Source organism: Salvelinus alpinus, chromosome 9 (assembly GCF_045679555.1).
Source record: "Salvelinus alpinus chromosome 9, SLU_Salpinus.1, whole genome shotgun sequence".
In the NCBI taxonomy this organism is placed as follows: Eukaryota; Metazoa; Chordata; class Actinopteri; order Salmoniformes; family Salmonidae; genus Salvelinus; species Salvelinus alpinus.
In genome coordinates, this window is record NC_092094.1 from 59061451 (window position 1) to 59081852 (window position 20402).

Consider the following 20402-nt stretch of genomic DNA (forward strand, 5'->3'; position numbering starts at 1 on the left):
AATAAACATTACAAAATGTAATAAAACTCATGAGGCATTTAGTTAGTAATGTTATTTCTCCATTGTGCATTTGCACATTGTGAACAAAACAGGACAAATTAAGGGACTGGTATGGTAGAAACACTTTTGAGAACAGCAATTATGATGACACTACACTGTCATTGAAGTAATGCAGCTATTAAGATACCTAAATATGAGGTCTTTCATAGCATGACATGAATGCACTATGCTATGGATATATTTCATTGACCTATAATAATGCGTTTCGGACCTGTTATTAGACGTTCATGAAATTCATGAAAACAGCACATATTCCTGACAGTCTTAGCTTTCAGGAAATGGGTCATAATAGTGTATAGCTCCAACCGTTCAAAAGTTAGAGCCACATTTGTCATTTAGCGGATATCGGAGGTTACTCACGTTACCCGAGTTCTATGAACAAAGCAGCCCATTTACATTTTTCCAGAGTTTCTTTTGTGGCCCCATTTTCAAATCAGGCGACCCAACATATTCTCATCAAGCATACTCTTATATCTGCCCTTACTTTCATGGCTCAGAAAGACAAGTAAAACTATACCCCTACCTACACATACTCTCTCCCTGAAGCTATAACCTTTAACCCCAGTGTTGCAAGGTAATATTGTACATGTATGTCTATGTGTTTCAGCTGGCTTGAGTACTATTGAGCTCCAGCAGATATGGAAGGAGCTAACCAACAGCACAATGGAAGAGAAAATCACAAAGGATAGCTGTCCAGACCGTGTCATCACCACCACCAGCACTCCGTCCCCTACTGAACCCGTAACCACAGCCAAAGCATCAATGTCAATGTCAAACACCCACAAATTCCCTACCAACGGCCAATCTCTTAGTTCCAGCCCAAGAGAAGGGTAAAGCCTTCTCCATAACACTTTACAATAAAGGTATATGGATTAGAATCCTTAGGGCACATGTGTCAAGCACACGGCCAGCTGGCCGAATCCGGCCCATAACACATTTCTCTCCGGCCTGCGCAATTATATGGGTTGTCAATGAATTTTGGCAATTTTCCATACAGCCCGCAATACTCTCCACTATAAATCACAGCAAGCACTGCCAATGTGCTGCACGCCAAATTGCAGTGCATTGCCACACACACATACCAGCCATCCAGTGCACTGTATCATATCATCACTAATGGCACTGACGAAATCTTCTACCAGATCGAATTTTAAAGGTGTTGTAGGGAAAGTGTCCATGCCAAGTTTCGATTCCAACGGTAGCCTACAGAAAATATCATCTTGGTTGTCAAAAAGTTAGACGATACTGTAAAGGATTCACACGCGGGTAATAATTACTATACTACTAAAGGACAATAGGACACGCAAGTGAGTATAAATGAGTCAACAGTTGAGTCATTTACTTTATGACATTACAGCCTGATGTGCTCACATCTGTGAATTCAACATCAATTGTGCCTCATTCACGTGTCCTGTTTACATCGCGCAGTGGCGGAAAAGTGTACACACACATGCCACAGTCCTAGCTAGGCTACTAAAATGCAATCCGGCTTTGGTTTTTAAAGCATGACAATGAATAACCAAAAAACTAAACCTGCAACGAAACACCATGCAACGAAGAAACATGTAGGCCTATTACAGCAACATTTGAGCAGTAACTTAGGCTGGCTAGTCAACTACAAGACATTTTGAGTGCACCATACAGAAATGCTGCCTTCAACCACACCAGTGATCCATGCAGTGCAATTGTTTTTTTTATGTTACACCAACCTAGCAACATTTTTGTTATTTGGAATTAAATACTTTTTGATTAGGGTCGCAGCATATTATGCAAGTGTAGCAGCAAAGGCTGGACAAATAGTATTGATATTAATTTTGTTAAAATATGTTAAAATTTAATTATGTTAAAAATGCTTTAAACCATGGGTGGGTCTAATCCTGAATAATTATTGGTTAAAAGCACATTTCCAGCCGATGTCTATTCCACAAGAAACCAACGGCTAAGTCTATGACGTTAAAATGCCTATTTACTATGTTCCATCTGACTGTCTCAATTAATAAACTTGATCTCCACTATAAAAAGCATCTAGACATGATCTTACATTGCTTTTAGACTAATATTTAGTTTTCATCTTCATCCTATTGTCAGGCTGTGGGTAACTGGTGCATGGAATCAGGCACAGGAGAGTAGGCATTTTAACGTCATAGATTTAGCCGTTGGTTTCTTGTGGAATATACATCGGGTGGAATGTGGTTTCTATATACAGTGGGGAGAACAAGTATTTGATACACTGCCGATTTTGCAGGTTTTCCTACTTACAATGCATGTAGAGGTCTGTAATTTTTATCATAGGTACACTTCAACTGTGAGAGACGGAATTTAAAACAAAAATCCAGAAAATCACATTGTATGATTTTTAAGTAATTATTTCGCATTTTATTGCATGACATAAGTATTTGATACATCAGAAAAGCAGAACTTAATATTTGGTACAGAAACCTTTGTTTGCAATTACAGAGATCATACGTTTCCTGTAGTTCTTGACCAGGTTTGCACACACTGCAGCAGGGATTTTGGCCCACTCCTCCATACAGACCTTCTCCAGATCCTTCAGGTTTCGGGGCTGTCGCTGGGCAATACGGACTTTCAGCTCCCTCCAAAGATTTTCTATTGGGTTCAGGTCTGGAGACTGGCTAGGCCACTCCAGGACCTTGAGATGCTTCTTACGGAGCCACTCCTTAGTTGCCCTGGCTGTGTGTTTCGGGTCGTTGTCATGCTGGAAGACCCAGCCACGACCTATCTTCAATGCTCTTACTGAGGGAAGGAGGTTGTTGGCCAAGATCTCGCGATGCATGGCCCCATCCATCCTCCCCTCAATACGGTGCAGTCATCCTGTCCCCTTTGCAGAAAAGCATCCCCAAAGAATGATGTTTCCACCTCCAAGCTTCACGGTTAGGATGGTGTTCTTGGGTTGTACTAATCCTTCTTCTTCCTCCAAACACGGCGAGTGGAGTTTAGACCAAAAAGCTCTATTTTTGTCTCATCAGACCACATGACCTTCTCCAATTCCTCCTCTGGATCATCCAGATGGTCATTGGCAAACTTCAGACGGGCCTGGACATGCGCTGGCTTGAGCAGGGGGACCTTGCGTGCGCTGCAGGATTTTAATCCATGACGGCGTAGTGTGTTACTAATGGTTTTCTTTGAGACTGTGGTCCCAGCTCTCTTCAGGTCATTAACCAGGTCCTGCCGTGTAGTTCTGGGCTGATCCCTCACCTTCCTCATGATCATTGATGCCCCACGAGGTGAGATCTTGCATGGAGCCCCAGACCGAGGGTGATTGACCGTCATCTTGAACTTCTTCCATTTTCTAATAATTGCGCCAACAGTTGTTGCCTTCTCACCAAGCTGCTTACCTATTGTCCTGTAGCCCATCCCAGCCTTGTGCAGGTCTACAATTTTATCCCTGATGTCCTTACACAGCTCTCTGGTCTTGGCCATTGTGGAGAGGTTGGAGTCTGTTTGATTGAGTGGGTGGACAGGTGTCTTTTATACAGGTAACGAGTTCAAACAGGTGCAGTTAATACAGGTAATGAGTGGAGAACAGGAGGGCTTCTTAAAGAAAAACTAACAGGTCTGTGAGAGCCGGAATTCTTACTGGTTGGTAGGTGATCAAATACTTATGTCATGCAATAAAATGCGAATTAATTACTTAAAAATCATACAATGTGATTTTCTGGATTTTTGTTTTAAATTCCGTCTCTCACAGTTGAAGTGTACCTATGATAAAAATTACAGACCTCTACATGCTTTGTAAGTAGGAAAACCTGCAAAATCGGCAGTGTATCAAATACTTGTTCTCCCCACTGTACATACAGTGGGGCAAAAAAGTATTTAGTCAGCCCCCAAATGTGCAAGTTATCCCACTTAAAAAGATGAGAGGCCTGTAATTTTCATCATAGGTACACTTCAACTATGACAGACAAAATGAGGAAAAAAAATCCAGAAAATCACATTGTAGGATTTTTTATGAATTTATTTGCAAATTATGGTGGAAAATAAGTATTTGGTCACCTACAAACAAGCAAGATTTCTGGCTCTCACAGACCTGTAACGTCTTCTTTAAGAGGCTCCTCTGTCCTCCACTCGTTACCTGTATTAATGGCACCTGTTTGAACTTGTTATCAGTATAAAAGACACCGGTCCACAACCTCAAACAGTCACACTCCAAACTCCACTATGGCCAAGACCAAAGAGCTGTCAAAGGACACCAGAAACAAAATTGTAGACCTGCACCAGGCTGGGAAGACTAAATCTGCAATAGGTAAGCAGCTTGGTTTGAAGAAATCAACTGTGGGAGCAATTATTAGGAAATGGAAGACATACAAGACCACTGATAATCTCTCTCGATCTGGGGCTCCACGCAAGATCTCACCCCGTGGGGTCAAAATGATCACAAGAACGGTGAGCAAAAATCCCAGAACCACACGGGGGGACCTAGTGAATGACCTGCAGAGAGCTGGGACCAAAGTAACAAAGCCTACCATCAGTAACACACTACGCCGCCAGGGACTCAAATCCTGCAGTGCCAGACGTGTCCCCCTGCTTAAGCCAGTACATGTCCAGGCCCGTCTGAAGTTTGCTAGAGAGCATTTGGATGATCCAGAAGAAGATTGGGAGAATGTCATATGGTCAGATGAAACCAAAATAGAACTTTTTGGTAAAAACTCAACTCGTCGTGTTTGGAGGACAAAGAATGCTGAGTTGCATCCAAAGAACACCATACCTTCTGTGAAGCATGGGGGTGGAAACATCATGCTTTGGGGCTGTTTTTCTGCAAAGGGACCAGGACGACTGATCCGTGTAAAGGAAAGAATGAATGGGGCCATGTATCGTGAGATTTTGAGTGAAAACCTCCTTCCATCAGCAAGGGCATTGAAGATGAAACGTGGCTGGGTCTTTCAGCATGACAATGATCCCAAACACACCGCCCGGGCAACGAAGCAGTGGCTTCGTAAGAAGCATTTCAAGGTCCTGGAGTGGCCTAGCCAGTCTCCAGATCTCAACCCCATAGAAAATCTTTGGAGGGAGTTGAAAGTCTGTGTTGCCCAGCAACAGCCCCAAAACATCACTGCTCTAGAGGAGATCTGCATGGAGGAATGGGCCAAAATAACAGCAACAGTGTGTGAAAACCTTGTGAAGACTTACAGAAAACGTTTGACATCTGTCATTGCCAACAAAGGGTATATAACAAAGTATTGAGAAACTTTTGTTATTGACCAAATACTTATTTTCCACCATAATTTGCAAATAAATGTATTAAAAATCCTACAATGTGATTTTCTGGATTCTTTTTTCTCATTTTGTCTGTCATAGTTGAAGTGTACCTATGATGAAAATTACAGGCCTCTCTCATCTTTTTAAGTGGGAGAACTTGCACAATTGGTGGCTGACTAAATACTTTTTTGCCCCACTGTAAGTGGACATTATAAAGGGACATATTTTTTTTATAAAACAATGGCCAGTTTGGGTAGCAGTTGTATGCAATAATAAAAAATAAATACATGTCTGGCACACATATTCGTTGTATTTTTTCAATATGGCCCTTGCGCTGATTGATTTTGACACCCCTGCCTTAGGGTAAAGTGGTACCACTTTCTCTGTGCAGCCTACTGAATTTTTTTTTTTTTAAACGGTCTGCTTGTAAACATCAATTAAGCTGTTTGCCACAGACAGTCGTTTGTTCTCAATTTTAGTAAGAGTCCCACTGGGACAACTTATTTTGTTTGTTTGTTGTTTTGCTTTACGTTTTTTTACCAGCAACATCTGTAGTAAAGTTTATAGTAAAGCACTGTAGCAGCTTGTTCAAAATCAAGGTGCTTTTCATTTTTATTTTAACCCCTCTCTCTTTGTTCCTCAGACTGTAAAATATATATATATTTTTTTTTTATGTATTTTTTTTTTTTTATGACGCTGATGCTTTTTTGTATGTGTAACCCTTAAACCTTCCTCCTCTACCTACAGCTTGCTGAATGTGGATCAAACAATCACACACTCACTCTATGGATATGGTGTGTGTATTTGGCCGGGCTGTGAGACTGTTTGTGAAAACGCCAGCCAGTTTATCAAGTAAGTTTTCCTATGGAGAGTGTATGTATAGTGTATAAAGCAGTTTCTGCATGCGTGTATCACCCCAGTAACTCATGTGAGCATTCTCAGGCACCTAAGTATTGAGCACATGCTGGATGAAAGGAGCACAGCCCAGTGCAGAGTCCAGATGCAGGTGGTGCAGCAGTTAGACCTCCAGGTAGGTGTGTGTGTGTGTGTGTGTGTGTGTGTGTGTGTGTGTGTGTGTGTGTGTGTGTGTGTGTGTGTGTGTGTGTGTGTGTGTGTGTGTGTGTGTGTGTGTGTGTGTGTGTGTGTGTGTGTGTGTGTGTGTGTGTGTGTGTGTGTGTGTGTGTGTGTGTGTGTGTGTGTGTGTGTGTGTGTGTGTGTGTGAGAGAGAGAGACTGTGACGGCGTACGTCAGCTCAAACTAATTTGGGGTTTCTTCACCTCTTCTTGCTTCCTCCATCCCTTGGTACCTCTCTCTCTTTCCTCCCCCTCTCTCTCTCTCCTCTTCTTGCACTCTCTCCTCCTCCTCGCTCCGCCTCTCCTCTATCAGCTCTCTAAAGAACGGGAGCGTCTCCAAGCTATGATGGCCCACTTACACCTGCCACCTTTGGAACCACAGTCCCCTTCCAAACCTGTAAGTATACAGAGAGACCACACCTATAGTGTCTCACAGAAAATGACCTATTCAGTCAGCATGTATGACGCGCTTTGAAGAATGAGTTGTGAACAACATATTCTAAAATTGTATGGTTCTTTAGAGATAATGCCATACCATAAAAATTCTATTCAGAAATCCAAGTGTAGGTGTAGGTGACACTACACATGAGCATGAGCAGGCAAATTATATTTCTGGAGTCCTTTGGTATATTGCTCTAGCTATTGTATGCGTCCCAAATAAAATACAATACATTTGGTCACATACACATGGTTAGCAGATGTTAATGCGAATGTAGCGAAATGCTTGTGCTTCTAGTTCCGACCATGCAGTAATATCTAACAAGTGATCTAACAATTTCACAACAACTACCTTCTACACAGTGTAAAGGAATGAATAAGAATATGTACATAAAAATATATATGGATGAGCGATGGCCGAACAGCTTAGGCAAGATGCAGCAGATGGTATAGAGTACAGTATATTCACATGAGTTGAGTAATGTAGGGAATGTAAACATTATATAAAGTGGCAATGTTTAAAGTTACTAGTGATACATTTATTACATCCAATTTTTTTTACAATTAAAATGGCTAGAGATTTGAGTCAGTATGTTGGCAGCAGCCACTCAATATTAGTGATGTCTGTTTAACAATCTGATGGCCTTGAGATAGAAGCTGTTTTTCAGTCTCTCGGTCCCAGCTTTGATGCACCTGTACTGACCTTGCCTTCTGGATCATAGCGGGGTGAACAGGCAGTGGCTCGGGTGGTTGCTGTCCTTGATGATCTTTTTGGCCGTCCTGTGACATCGGGTGGTATAGGTGTCCTGGAGGGCAAGTAGTTTGCCCCCGGTGATGCGTTGTGCAGACCTCACTACCCTCTGGAGAGCCTTGCAGTTGTGGGAGGAGCAGTTGCGGTACCAGGCGGGAATACAGACCGACAGGATGCTCTCGATTGTGCATCTGTAATAGTTTGTGAGTGTTTTTGGCGACAAGCCAAATTTCTTCAGCTTCCTGAGGTTGAAGAGACACTGTTGCGCCTTCTTCACCACGCTGTCTGTGTGGGTGGACCATTTCAGTTTGTCCGTGATGTGTACGCCGAGGAACTTAAAACTTTCCACCTTCTCCACTACTGTCCCGTCAATGTGGATAGGGGGGTGCTCCCTCTGCTGTTTCCTGAAGTCCACGATCATCTCCTTTGTTTTGTTGACATTGAGTGTGAGGTTATTTTCCTGACACTCAATGTCAACAAAAGTGAAAAACTTACTTTTCAAGCCCTTAACCAACAATGCAGTAAATAAAAATAAGTGTTAAGAAAGTATTTACTAAAATAAACTGAAGGAAAAAATAAAGAAAAATAACAAATAATTAAGGAGCAACAATAAAATAACAGTAGTGAGGCTATATACAGGGATACCGGTATAGGGAGGAGGTTACATATTGTTGCCCTATTATGTGGTCTGAACGTAGTGAAAGTCGATATTTTATTCGGGAAAATTTGAAACCGGCAGTCCTGCCACTTCAACAGTCAGTGTGTTATATATGTATACGCTAATGTAGAGTGTACAAACTGAGATTTAAATCCTTTACAAACAGATTGACCCAGAAGTCCCAGAATTCAAAGATGACCACAATATACCAATACACTAATGCTGAAAATATTTCACCAATCTTAACATAAACCACTAGTCAAATTGACCCCAGAATTGGTATATAAACTCAATAATGAACTACTTTAACAATCGTTACCTGCTGCATTCAAAGAACCAACCTGCAGCACTATACTACACTTCCCTTGCATCCTCCTTGTGGTATTCAGAGATAAACATGGTAATCATTTCACTGATTGCACCTAAAGGAAGATAGTTCCTACATGATAGAGGGCTTGCTTTGTTATCCAACTGATCTTGTGTCCTTTTAGTCATCCTGTGAACCCCATTCATTGCTGCTGCTCACAGCTATATTTTATCTTTATTGTCTGAATGATATCTAGAGGCCTGATATTTTCAACCTGAACATGACATACCGTGCTTAAAATATCAGCAATGCAAAAATAAAGCTGAAATTAAGCTGACATTAAATGAACGTGATCACAATAACATTTCGTTTTTGTGAATTCTGTTTACATCAGACATTGATCAGACATTTTGAAGACAGCAGGCTAAGACACAAGCTTGGATAATAGAGAAGCTAATCATTAACTAATCTAGCTAACATGACGCTGTAATGACAATACTTATGATACAATTTCACCCTTTAATTACTGACGATTGACTTCCTTCTCCAAAGGATATTAGTGGAAGCACCAATGTCGAAGCAAATTTAATGGCATCGGTCACACCCATTTAAAAAACTCCCTCCTCTCCCTCTGGTCTTTTTCTTTCCTCTCCTTTCTCCTTTTTTGGTCTGTGTTTCTACTTCTTCTTCTGTGTGCAGCTGAGTTCTGGGTCCGGTGTCACCATGTCTAAGAGCCTGCCACCACTGTCCCCTCAAGATGACCCTCAGATGTCTCCAACGGCCCCTGTCACCTCCCCATCCTCACCCCGGGAGCCTGCAGGACTCTGCCCCACAAGTGTGGGGGCAATGCGAAGACACCACTCAGACAAGCACCCCTCTCTGTGCTCTCTGTCTTCAGGTAACAACCCGCACAGATGTCAACACAGTCCATACTGAATAGATGTACATAGCTTTGTCCCTGCTTCACTGTTGCTCCAGTCTTGTGCTATGAAAAAGTCAATTTTGGCCTTTACATGTCCTTTATAAAAAAATCATCTGTGACACGTATTTAATACTCAGGATTTTTGCTGAATATTAACCAACCTGGTTGAAATATCCGTGTGAATGAAAGTAACCAATTGTACAATGTTTTTTCTTTTTTATAGAATTTAGCCCAAATCATGAGATGTACAGAAATGCAGATATCAGGCCACCTTTTACCTACGCTACTCTGATAAGACAGGTAAGAAGACATGAATTTAACTTATAGTTTCCCCTGTAATTCCTGCGTAAAAAGGGGCATATCAGAATTCGCCACATTTGATGGGTTACAACCTACATGTTTTTTGTTGTCATCGTTTTAGGCTATAATGGATGCATCGGACATGCAGTTAACACTAAATGAGATATACAGCTGGTTTACACGGACCTTTGCCTACTTCAGACGCAATGCTGCAACGTGGAAGGTACTGTATTGACTTAATCTTTGTTATAATGTTGATTGTGACTTACAAGTTGAAAATAATAAAGTGTACAGCATCCATATTAGGAAGTCATCCGTTTTCAGTTTTGTCTGACGTGACGACTTCCTAATAGGGATGCCATAACTGTGATACTCCCTTGAGTTCTGTACGTGAAGCCTTTTCTGACCCTATTGCCTGTCAAACACACACAGAATGCAGTCCGCCACAACCTGAGCCTGCACAAGTGTTTTGTGCGTGTGGAAAACGTGAAGGGGGCCGTGTGGACAGTGGACGAGGTGGAGTACCAGAGAAGGAGGTCTCAGAAGATCACAAGGTATTGTATATTGGGTTGATACCTTTTATAAAATGATATAGAGCATACAGTTATTTATTTATTTAACCTTTTTCCCCCCCAAGCAAGTCAGTTAAGAACACATTCTTATTTACAATGAAGAGTGTTATATCTCCAAATAGGCCTTTTATACAGTATTTTGTACACATACTGTATGTATTTCTTTTAAGGATGTCTATTCTAGAAATCTGGCTTTTCAGATTTTTTTTATTTTGAAAAGGAAAGAGATCGAACCAGTCAGATTTAATTCGTGTTGGCTCTAACTATATCAGTTGCCTTGGAGTTGTATTGATTTATGAGAATACATTACTATAAGACCTTGTTGTCATTTTGTAGAAGCCCAACGCTAGGGAAGAACCTTCTCTCCAGCCTTGCTTATTGGACTGCTCTTAATACCAGTTTACAAGTGAGTGTACCTTTATTACTAATCTTCAGAACTGTTACAAAAGGCATTTCACTGTACTTGTGCATGTGACATTAAAACGTGAAACTTTATAAAGCAAAACTATACAAACTCCTACTCTGGCAAAAACAAATAACAGGGAGACAAGGAGTCAAAGCTGAGACCAAGGTCTCGTTTTCAGATGAGCCCTGTATAACACAACAACACAGATCAAGATCCAATATACACCTCAAACTACACATCCATATACACATTCATTTAAACAATACACAAAAAGCTAAATAAAATCAATCATAAAAAAACACATTCTTCTTCCGTAAAAAGGTATCCTACCCCCTAAAAAAAGTACCAATCCAAACTCATCTCTCAGCATGTCCAGCCCATCCATCATCTCAGCCAATCATGGCTAGAGTTGGGATTCCGTCTTTTTCCGTGGCTAAACGAACTAGGCTTGTAATTTAACAATTGTATTCTTATTTACGGATGGAATACAAGTTTGTTGTTAATGCACATGAAAGTTAACATGTTCCAGAAGGCATTTCTGCCCCAAAACATATTTTGATAAAAATGAAAATTCCTCTCCTGTGTGATGTGTGACATACGCCTAAGCTACCTGAAAAGGGTCACATTTGACAGTTTTCCAGAATTTAGCTGGATTCGCCTTACAATCAGAACGGGTAGTTACATAATAATTAGATTTAGCCTTTCTGATCAGTTTTACAGTTTAATCCTCAATTACCTAATAGATTGCCAATCTGGGTCCAAGCCTTTGTTCCTGGCCTTGATTTATGAGTGATTTCAAATAATTCAGGAATTTACCAGGCATGCAATCTATTTAACTCTGAGTTTTGAAGGGGGAACGATTATCTACAATTGTTTTGAATACATTTGCAAGAAGCTTAAATCCGGTTCAGGGATAGATGAGATACAATCAAGGTCACTAAAATAAAGATAATGTAAAAAAAGATTGTTCACTAAAGTTTTTAAAGTTCCTCTTAGTGTTGACATGAGGTTTATGAGTGATACATTGTGTCATCCATTCCCTCCCAATCACATCTACTCAGGCTCCACTGACTGAGAATGCTCTGACTGTATTAAAGAACAAGAGCCCTGCAGGCCTGATAGGCAGCAGTTATTTGGGTCTGGTACACTGGACCAAGTCACTAAAACATCCTGACCTCCAGGACACCAATGGACAACGCAGCCCACACTCCACTTCACTGGCCCAGCTGTGAGTATGTCACAGTATATCACTGTTATGGTAAAGACATGACAGGTGTCATGTTGTCCCGGAAAACCCAGACCTGGGAGTTTTATTGGCTACTTGGACAGACAACTCCCCCAAAAAATCATGATTTTGGGTAGACAGGGCTTAATAAAATGTGGGCAGGAATTGGGCTCTTGAAAAATGATCCCACCAGAAACATGACAGAGGCGGACACAATACGGACGCAGAAAGCGAGGCTAATTATAGCCACAGCCAGTCAGTGGTGATAAACTTGTAACACTAACATTGGCTGTCCATAGCGCATGCAACCTACTCACGTGTGAAATACACTAATTGAAAAAATCCTCCATGATTTCCATTTAGCTAGCTATCAACTTTGTATCCGGTGGGGATGTTTATGCCAGAGCATAAAGCTGTGGACAGATTTCCTGCACGTCTATTTAGGACTATAATAACCCGGACTTTAGTATCTGATCACGTATTTGTTTTTAAACAGTTTAGGTGGCATCTATATGAGCCAGAAACATTAATTACAGTGTCAAACTGAACTACAAAGTGTTAATAGGATAACTTTGGTCATAAAGTCAGTCTCGTCCAAATTTTGTTTTGTGAGTTCGTCACAATTTACTGGAGGGTTGGGTAAGGATTACTTGCCCACTTTTGCCAATGATGCCCCAATTGCCCAGAGACAACATGTTGTGGTCTGCCCCCAGCTGCCATGTGGACATTTGTTGTAAAGTGTGCATATGGGTGTAATGCAAGTACATTTCGTTCGGCAAATAGGAGTGAAAATGGGCTTCCATAAAGTTGGTGCAAACTTCCAATGCATTTGGTTTGGAATGGTCTGGAATGGATTACATCCGACACAGTCACTTCTGCTGCCTGTCAACTGTCAAACCACTGGTGTTGGTGAGTATGTTAGCTAAGTAGATAACTGGTTCAAGCTAGCTAGTAGCTACTGTTTGGTTGTACAATATTATTTGAGCCAGGCTAGCTATGATATAGACCTCTGCTACCCGACCAGGGCCCGACATTATACAATGGATTAGGGCCTCTTTTTCATAAATAACTAGGGTACATGCAGGGCTCTGGTATCACTGAATTGATCACTAACATTTTGAAGCTGAGACATTTGCACATGTTCTGCTGCGCAGTATAGTCATATCTGACTAAGAGCATAACATGGTGTCAGAAATGCTTCAACCTCAAATATAGAACAGGGGAGATTATTTCACAGAAAATAAAAATGTTCTTTAACTTTTGTAGGAGTTGAAAGTGACGACAAGTAGCTAACTGCTCTCTCTTCACAAAGTCAGTGCACCATGAGCAGAGTGAGCAGAGTGAGCTGCGTGCAGGGAACAAGTCACAGACCGAGAGGAACAGCTAATGGATTTACTAACGGGGAATTTATTTCTGATTTTGTGTTTCAGGCAGGGCCTTAAATTTGGCAGAAGCAATTGGGCCTGCGGAGGGTAGGGCCTGAATATTGCGGGCATGGGTAGGGCTAGGGTTTAAAATTCATGCCCGTGCAGGGTTCTACTATGATACCAGAGATGATAGGGGAATGATACTGTAGATAGATAAATACATCAAGCTAACGTGTAATGTGCCATAGCTCACGTTAGCCAGCTACCTTGCTAAAATCAGCAAACTGTAGCCCATTGGCATTTAGGGTCAATAAACTTACACTTAGATGCTAGCTAACAATAGGATGTAACGTAAACTCACTCACTTTTGTACATCGCCTTGGTCCATACAATTGAGCTTATTTTTGCGCCCCCAAAAAACTTAATACTACCACATCAACTGTAATATCAATACCAATGTAAAGCACAATTTCTCCCCGTTCCAACTAAATTAATGACGAGACCTTCATGATGCCCATCTCTCAATAATTCAACAAGGCAATGAGCTCCGTCGGGTCTTTTAAAAAATGGCAGGTGGGGAGCGAAGGCTACGAAGTGATCTTGAAAGGGGGAAGTATGTTGTGTGAAGAAAACTGTTTTTTTCCCCACCCGATTTGTCCAAGTAACCAACTTTAAAATGTAAATAAAACGTAAAGAGTTTATGTAATGTCTCATCACATACCTGTTTGAAGGTTTGTGTCGAATTTGAAGAGGGGTTTAGGGCTGCGCTAACGTTAGCCTCACAAGTGAACTGCAGCTGTTCTGGCTTTTGAGTGTCATGATGGCTCGCAAAAAATGCAATTGGCACCCTAGTCATGAAATATTAGTTTAATATTAGCAATAATTATATTAATTTAGACAAAAATAATGAAGTTTTCTTACAAGTGTATATGGTTAAGCATGATTTTAATCTGCGAGAGAAGGGCTACCCCTGGTGGAAAGAGGCTGTACGGCACAAAATGAGTTGCAAATACGCGCTGTACGTTACGTAGTGAAACGTCACAATGTAATGTACAGCATCAGAGTCACGTTCTGACCATAGTTCTTGTGTGTCTTCCTTGTTTTAGTGTTGGTCAGGACGTGAGCTGGGTGGGCATTCTATGTTTTGTGTTTCTATGTGGGGATTGTCAATTGGCCTGATGTGGTTCTCAATCAGAGGCAGGTGTTTGTCATTGTCTCTGATTGGAAACCATATTAAGGTAGCCTGTTTTGTGTTGGGATTTGTGGGTGGTTGTCTTCTGTCTTTGTGTTCTCTGCACCAGATAGGACTGTTTCGGTTTGCCACGTTTGTTATTTTGTATTTTTGTAAGTGTTCACGGTTTCGTCTATTAAACATGTTGAGCACTGGCTACGCTGCGTGTTGGTCCGATCCCTGCTACACATTCTCGTGAAGAGGAGGAAGGCTGCCGTTACACAGAGGGGTTAGTTCTTTCATCTTTTCTCCAATACTGTTAGTCATTACCATGTCAATCAATACTGAATCGAGATGTAGTTTCACACCCTGGATTTTGATGCCAACAGTCACTACAGTCCCATTCGTTTTCATTGCAGCCTTGTTTGAATGCCGCGGTTACGCACATTTGTACGGAATGGGGTGAGTTTACGTTAGTCAGCTTGATTTCAATAATGTTTCAACTCAAACTGGCTAGCTAACGTTAGCTAGCTAGCCAACTCATTTCAACTCAGACAAAGCTATGATAACTATCCCGGCTTTGCAAGTTAGGTAGCTAGCTAGCTAGATAGCATTTGGGGGCTAACCCAAGAGAACATCTCTGTTCTCATGAAAGTTTGTATTTTCTAGAGCAAAGATAAATGAAGGATGGTACTTGTCTACTACAAATATAGCTACGGCTCTGGGAGCAAATAGCAAAACGTATCAGCAAGCATTCGGCAACGTACACAGCTGGTTGCATAGTAATGGCATCAGTGTCACCAGCCTGAATGTATTCTGAATCGACAACAGTCCCTCTATTAGCATATACACCATTTGTGTGATGATATTTTATTACATTCACAACCTACATACAAAACCTGGTGTATTTGTTGTTCAGCGGCATCATGGGAACCCTCCTACCATATCAAGAGTTGTTATAGAAGGCTCAGGCAGTGGCCAGACACCAGTCGCACTGCAGAGTAATGGCGGACACTTGAGTCAGGTTGGTCACATTTGATCTGGTCAATATTCCATCTGTCCTGGAATTCACCTAACCACCATTGATAATGTAATCAGTGCTGTGTGAATATGTTTGTCTTGTACTTTGTACGGAGGTCCCCTTCCACTGTGCCATTGGCCTGAGTGAGTAATGCCAACCAGTCAATGCCATGCTGGCACGTGTCCATTGTGAATTAGCTGTGAATCAGAATCTCTGATTTGCTATGTTCAACTGTGTATTTACTGTTGGCTTCCATGACTGTATGGTGACTGTCTTTCTCCCTCACTCACTCTGTGATATACTGTAGGAGCTATGTCGGATATAGGAGCAGAAGTCAGTCTCCTTCATGACCAGTCTCTGTGATGAGGGGCCTGGAGCTGATCTATGCTGCCATGAAAGCAGGTGTTGGCAAACACCTCAGAAGGGACAAAAGGTGATTACTACACTGAACATAAATGCAACATGTAAAGTGTTGGTCCCATGTTTCATGAACTGAAATAAAAGATCCCAGAAATGTTCCATAACATTGTTCCATGTTTAAACAGCATGATCATTACACATGTGGACCGTGTGATGGCGACAATTAAAGGCTACTCTAAAATGTGCATTTTTGCAACACAATGCCACAGATGTCTTAAGTTTTGAGTGGCGATGCAATTGGCATGCCGACTGCTCAAATGTCCACCAGAGCATCAAATGTTAATTTCTCTACCAGAAGCCGCCTCCAATGTCATTTTAGAGAATTTGGCAGTACCTCCAACCGGCCTCACAACCACAGACCAAGTGTATAGCGGCATGTGGGCGAGCGTTTTTCTGATGTCAATGTTGTGAACAGAGTCCCCCATGGTGGCTGTGGGGTTATGGTTTGGGCAGGCATAAACTACGGACAACGAACACAATTGCATTCTATTGATGGCAATTTGAATGCACCGTGACGAGATCCTGAGGCCCATTGTCGTGCCATTCATCTGCCACCATCACCTTACGTTTCAGCATGATAATGCACGGCCCCGTGTCACAAGGATCTGTACACAATTCCTGTAATCTGAAAATGTCCCAGTTCTTCCAAGGCCTGCATACTCACCAGAAATAACACCCATTGAGAATGTTTGGGATGGTCTGGATCGACGTGTACGACAGCGTGTTCTAGTTCCCACCAATATTCAGCAACTTCACACGGTCATTGAAGAGGTGTGGGACAACATTCCAAAGGTCACGATCAACAGCCTGATCAACTCTATGTGAAGGAGATGTTGCACTGCATGAGGCAAATGACAGTCACACTGACTGGTTTTCTGATCCAAGCCCCTACTTCTTTTGTTATTGGTATCTGTGACCAACAGATGCATATCTGCTTAAGGCCTTGTAAGTAAGCATTTCACAGTAAGGTCTACACCTGTTGTGTTAAGCACATGTGACAAATAAAATTTGCTATGTAATCCCAGTCATGTGAAATCCATAGATTAGGGCCTAATGAATATATTTCACTGTAACTCAGTGAAAGCTTTGAAATTGATGCATGTTGCATTTATGCTTTTGTTCAGAATAATAAGACAGTACATCACATGTGTTTAGTAATATCACCCTTTCAATGCGTGTCACTCATCAACTCTTCCTCGTTTTTCTACAGATTGGCAGAAGAGATGCTTTTGAAATGGAGTCCTCTGACTGAAACAGGTTGATACTGATGTCTGAATTGGGAGCGACCTTGCACTCAGCATTAAAATGATTAAAGACTTTTGATCATCTTTTGTTATTATTTAATCATAGTACTATCAATGTGTGTTTGGGAGGAGGGGGGGGGGGGGGTTGTATTCTTCAAACATGTCAGGGAACTCCTGTTTTAAATGGGACACATAACAGGAAGGTATAATGTTTGCACAGTGTCATTAACAGAACACTGCTTCTACAATATTGTGTGGCGTATGGTTTACATTGAACTGTTACACTTGAAAGTTATCAAAACACTTTTTAGAATATCGACATAACTTTAGCAATTGCACTCATATTACTAGGTAGGCTACTGAACGATGCAAAGTTTCCTCTTGCTATCTTGCCATAACTGATTTGACAGAGAAATATCAGTTAGATAAGATAACCAGCTGCAGCTATTTCCTAGCTATGCTTGCTAGCTGCTGCAAAACGCAAGGTCAGTCCAGGCTTTAGCCTACACGTAGACCTGAATTAGCTGACCGTCTTGATATGGCGAGTCAGGAGGAGGGGAAGTCCAACTTCAAAACGTTGTTCTCTCCATAGCAAAGCTATCTTTGCTTGCCTTGCTGTACTCACTGCTGCCCTTGTTTGTTGTGATTGAAAGGCAAAGACACACCCACTGTGCTGCCAACTCTCACCCAGTGGGCGTGGGACACGCATTTGACCCTCTTCACATACAGAAACAAATTTAAACGTGTTTGGTTTAGTAAGGAGATTGGATGCACGTTTGTAAAGAAATGCCCCTCACGATTAGAGTGGAGCAGGCTGCCATGTTCATTTTCCACTGAACGTTTATGAACGCAATGTGTCAAAAGAGCAGCATGGCAACTTGTAGCGCTGTTTTGTACACATACTTGTCAACAAATTAATTTGCTGTCACTCCTGTTCCTGTCGCAGAATGCTTCCTTATGACAGCAGGTGATAATAGGCAATAGTCTAATACTAGTGATTTAATCCATCACTTGCATGAGCCCAGATACATAGGCTACATTATTTACCTCGTTTGGTCAACGTAAATTTAGCACTAGGTTCATTAGGCTGTAACATCGAAAAGGCAGCATTCAGCAGGAATTTTGGTAGGATGACCAGATTTGTCAAACTGTTATGAACATTAAACAGATTGTGAACCCAAATGTGTTACTGTTTCTAGTGGGACAACAATACATTAATTTGCGTTGTGCACAAGCCTGCTAGACAAAAATGGGAGTCAGAAATGCAAAAGATGTTGCCCATGTATGCAGTGTATCCAAACTCCACCCCTTGAGTACCCCCAACAGCACACATTTTTTATGTTGCCCCGGACAAGCACACCTGATTCAACTTGTCAACTAATCATCAAGCCCTCAATCAGTTGAATCAGGTGAGTTTGTCTGGAGCTATAATACAAATGTGTGCTGTTGGGCGTACTCAACGATTGGAGTTGGGAAACATTGAGTAGAGTAAGATGATTAAAAGTTTTGCAAATCATACTCAACCACCTGAAGATTTACATGATTTAGATTTGTCTTAAATGTGGAGTAATTTGTAGAAATCAAATGTCACATGAACATATTCAAATGCCCAGTAGTGGTGAACATAGATCAGGGGTGGCCAACCCTCTTGGAGAGTTACCACTAGGCAGGATTTTCTATGGTCCTATGTTAAAGGGATAGCCTATTTCACCCAAATTAATTACATATTTACATGTTTGTTTCTTATGGACAAGGAAAGACTGCAATCCATTATATGTTTAGCCACTGCCAACAACCGTTAATATTAGCATTTTCTAACCAAAAACCAATGTAATTATTATGATTTATTTTTTAACTAATCAAGTCAGTTAAGAACAAATTCTTATTTACAATGACGGCCTACCCCGGCCAAACCCTAACTCGGACGACGCTGGGCCAATTGTGCGCCACCATATTTAATGTCCCCCAGTTAGCATACTCTAAAATTTCATGGCCAAATAATCTGAAAGTAACTTCAAACAAAGTGGTACAATTTTTAGTGTGTATTCAACTTTTAAATAATCCTGAATACACCCGACTTGTGATTTTTAACATGTTTATTCCACCCTGGTCAAGGGCCTAAGCAATGTGAAAATATGTAGAATTGGAGGAAATTAGCTTAATTTTCCGACTCGACTCTCCCCCCCCGACTATGACATTCACAGTAGGAAATATCACTCCACGCTATCTTCGAAAGGTGACAGCCCTGCACCCACATCAAACCACACCCCCAAGGCAACTCTTGTTTGCCTTCAATCATGGCCGCTAGCATTTCTTAATGAGCATTGATGAAAAACAAGGCCAAATCAGGAAGTAAGTGTCAGTGGGACGCAACCCGTCTGCCTATGGAGACTAGGTGTGATGTGATCTTTTTCCCTGACCGCACTATAACTTTCCCAGTTGGGACAATAAATATATTAATTGACGGACATTGTTTGGTTGGTTGGTTGATTGATTGAGAAGAACTAAGTCTTCTTGATAATGTAATGTATTTTTTTTATCGCAGGCCCCTCGTCAAGGAAGAGGAGACACCACCAGTGATTAAGAATTTGGAGGATAAAGAATGTCTGCTGTAATTGCTGACAAAAGCTAATCCCAGTCCAGAGATGCAGCAGGACATGGAGCAAAAGGAGGGACATCAATCAGATCTGGAATAACAATGGGAACCTCAATGATTGAATATGGCTACAACTCAACATCCTGACTCTGACACCAACGCCTTCTAACTCTGAAGCTGTCCTAATATGGACACCGTAATCTGGAATGGACTCCACCCTACGGTCAAAAACCTTTGTTTCCCAACTCTATTTTATTGTTAATAAGACTTTACATTCCATGACAGTGAGAACTCTCAACTTCCAGTGTGTCCAGTTTGCATTTGTTTCTCTAACTGGACAAAATATCCTTTATAATCACTTAATGTAATAATGGCTCACAGATTATGGTCGTTTGTTTACAATATTACGAGATGTGCAAACTATTGTATTGTAGTGATTTTTTATTCATGATTGTCTTCTCTGTCAAAGTGGTTTTTGCAGAACTGTAAAGATATTATTGTAACATAAACATGCACCCAAGGAGTACATCAAAACAATATATTGAATATGATTGCTTCTCTTGAAATCTTTAGCCCACAACACAAAAAACATGCAAACCAAACATAATAGAATCTGAATGAGCAGCATCGGTTTGACCAGGGCCGTGTTCTTTG

General features: G+C 41.3%; 1 protein-coding gene and 1 long non-coding RNA gene across 2 annotated transcripts; both read left to right on the forward strand.

The window, feature by feature from the left end:
- Positions 1-338: 338 nt before the first annotated feature.
- LOC139530968 (forkhead box protein P2-like) lies at positions 339-11936 on the forward strand. Its single transcript, XM_071327764.1, has 11 exons — positions 339-342; positions 668-890; positions 6025-6129; positions 6220-6307; positions 6664-6747; positions 9204-9402; positions 9650-9726; positions 9848-9949; positions 10159-10280; positions 10635-10704; positions 11766-11936. Exons 1-11 carry the CDS (start codon positions 339-341, stop codon positions 11934-11936), a joined length of 1245 nt encoding a protein of 414 aa, XP_071183865.1.
- Positions 11937-12989: 1053 nt separating this feature from the next.
- Positions 12990-17236, forward strand: LOC139530417 (uncharacterized). Its single transcript, XR_011666027.1, has 2 exons — positions 12990-15921; positions 17119-17236. It is a non-coding gene; the product is annotated as an uncharacterized lncRNA (long non-coding RNA).
- The last annotated feature ends 3166 nt before the right edge of the window (positions 17237-20402 follow it).

What these genes read in the sequence shown, in the direction of transcription:
- LOC139530968 (XM_071327764.1), top strand. An exon ending in CACAGTCCCCTTCCAAACCT is followed by an intron (nt 6,748 to 9,203) that starts GTAAGTATACAG and finishes TTCTGTGTGCAG; the next exon opens with CTGAGTTCTGGGTCCGGTGT. An exon ending in TCTGTGCTCTCTGTCTTCAG is followed by an intron (nt 9,403 to 9,649) that starts GTAACAACCCGC and finishes TCTTTTTTATAG; the next exon opens with AATTTAGCCCAAATCATGAG.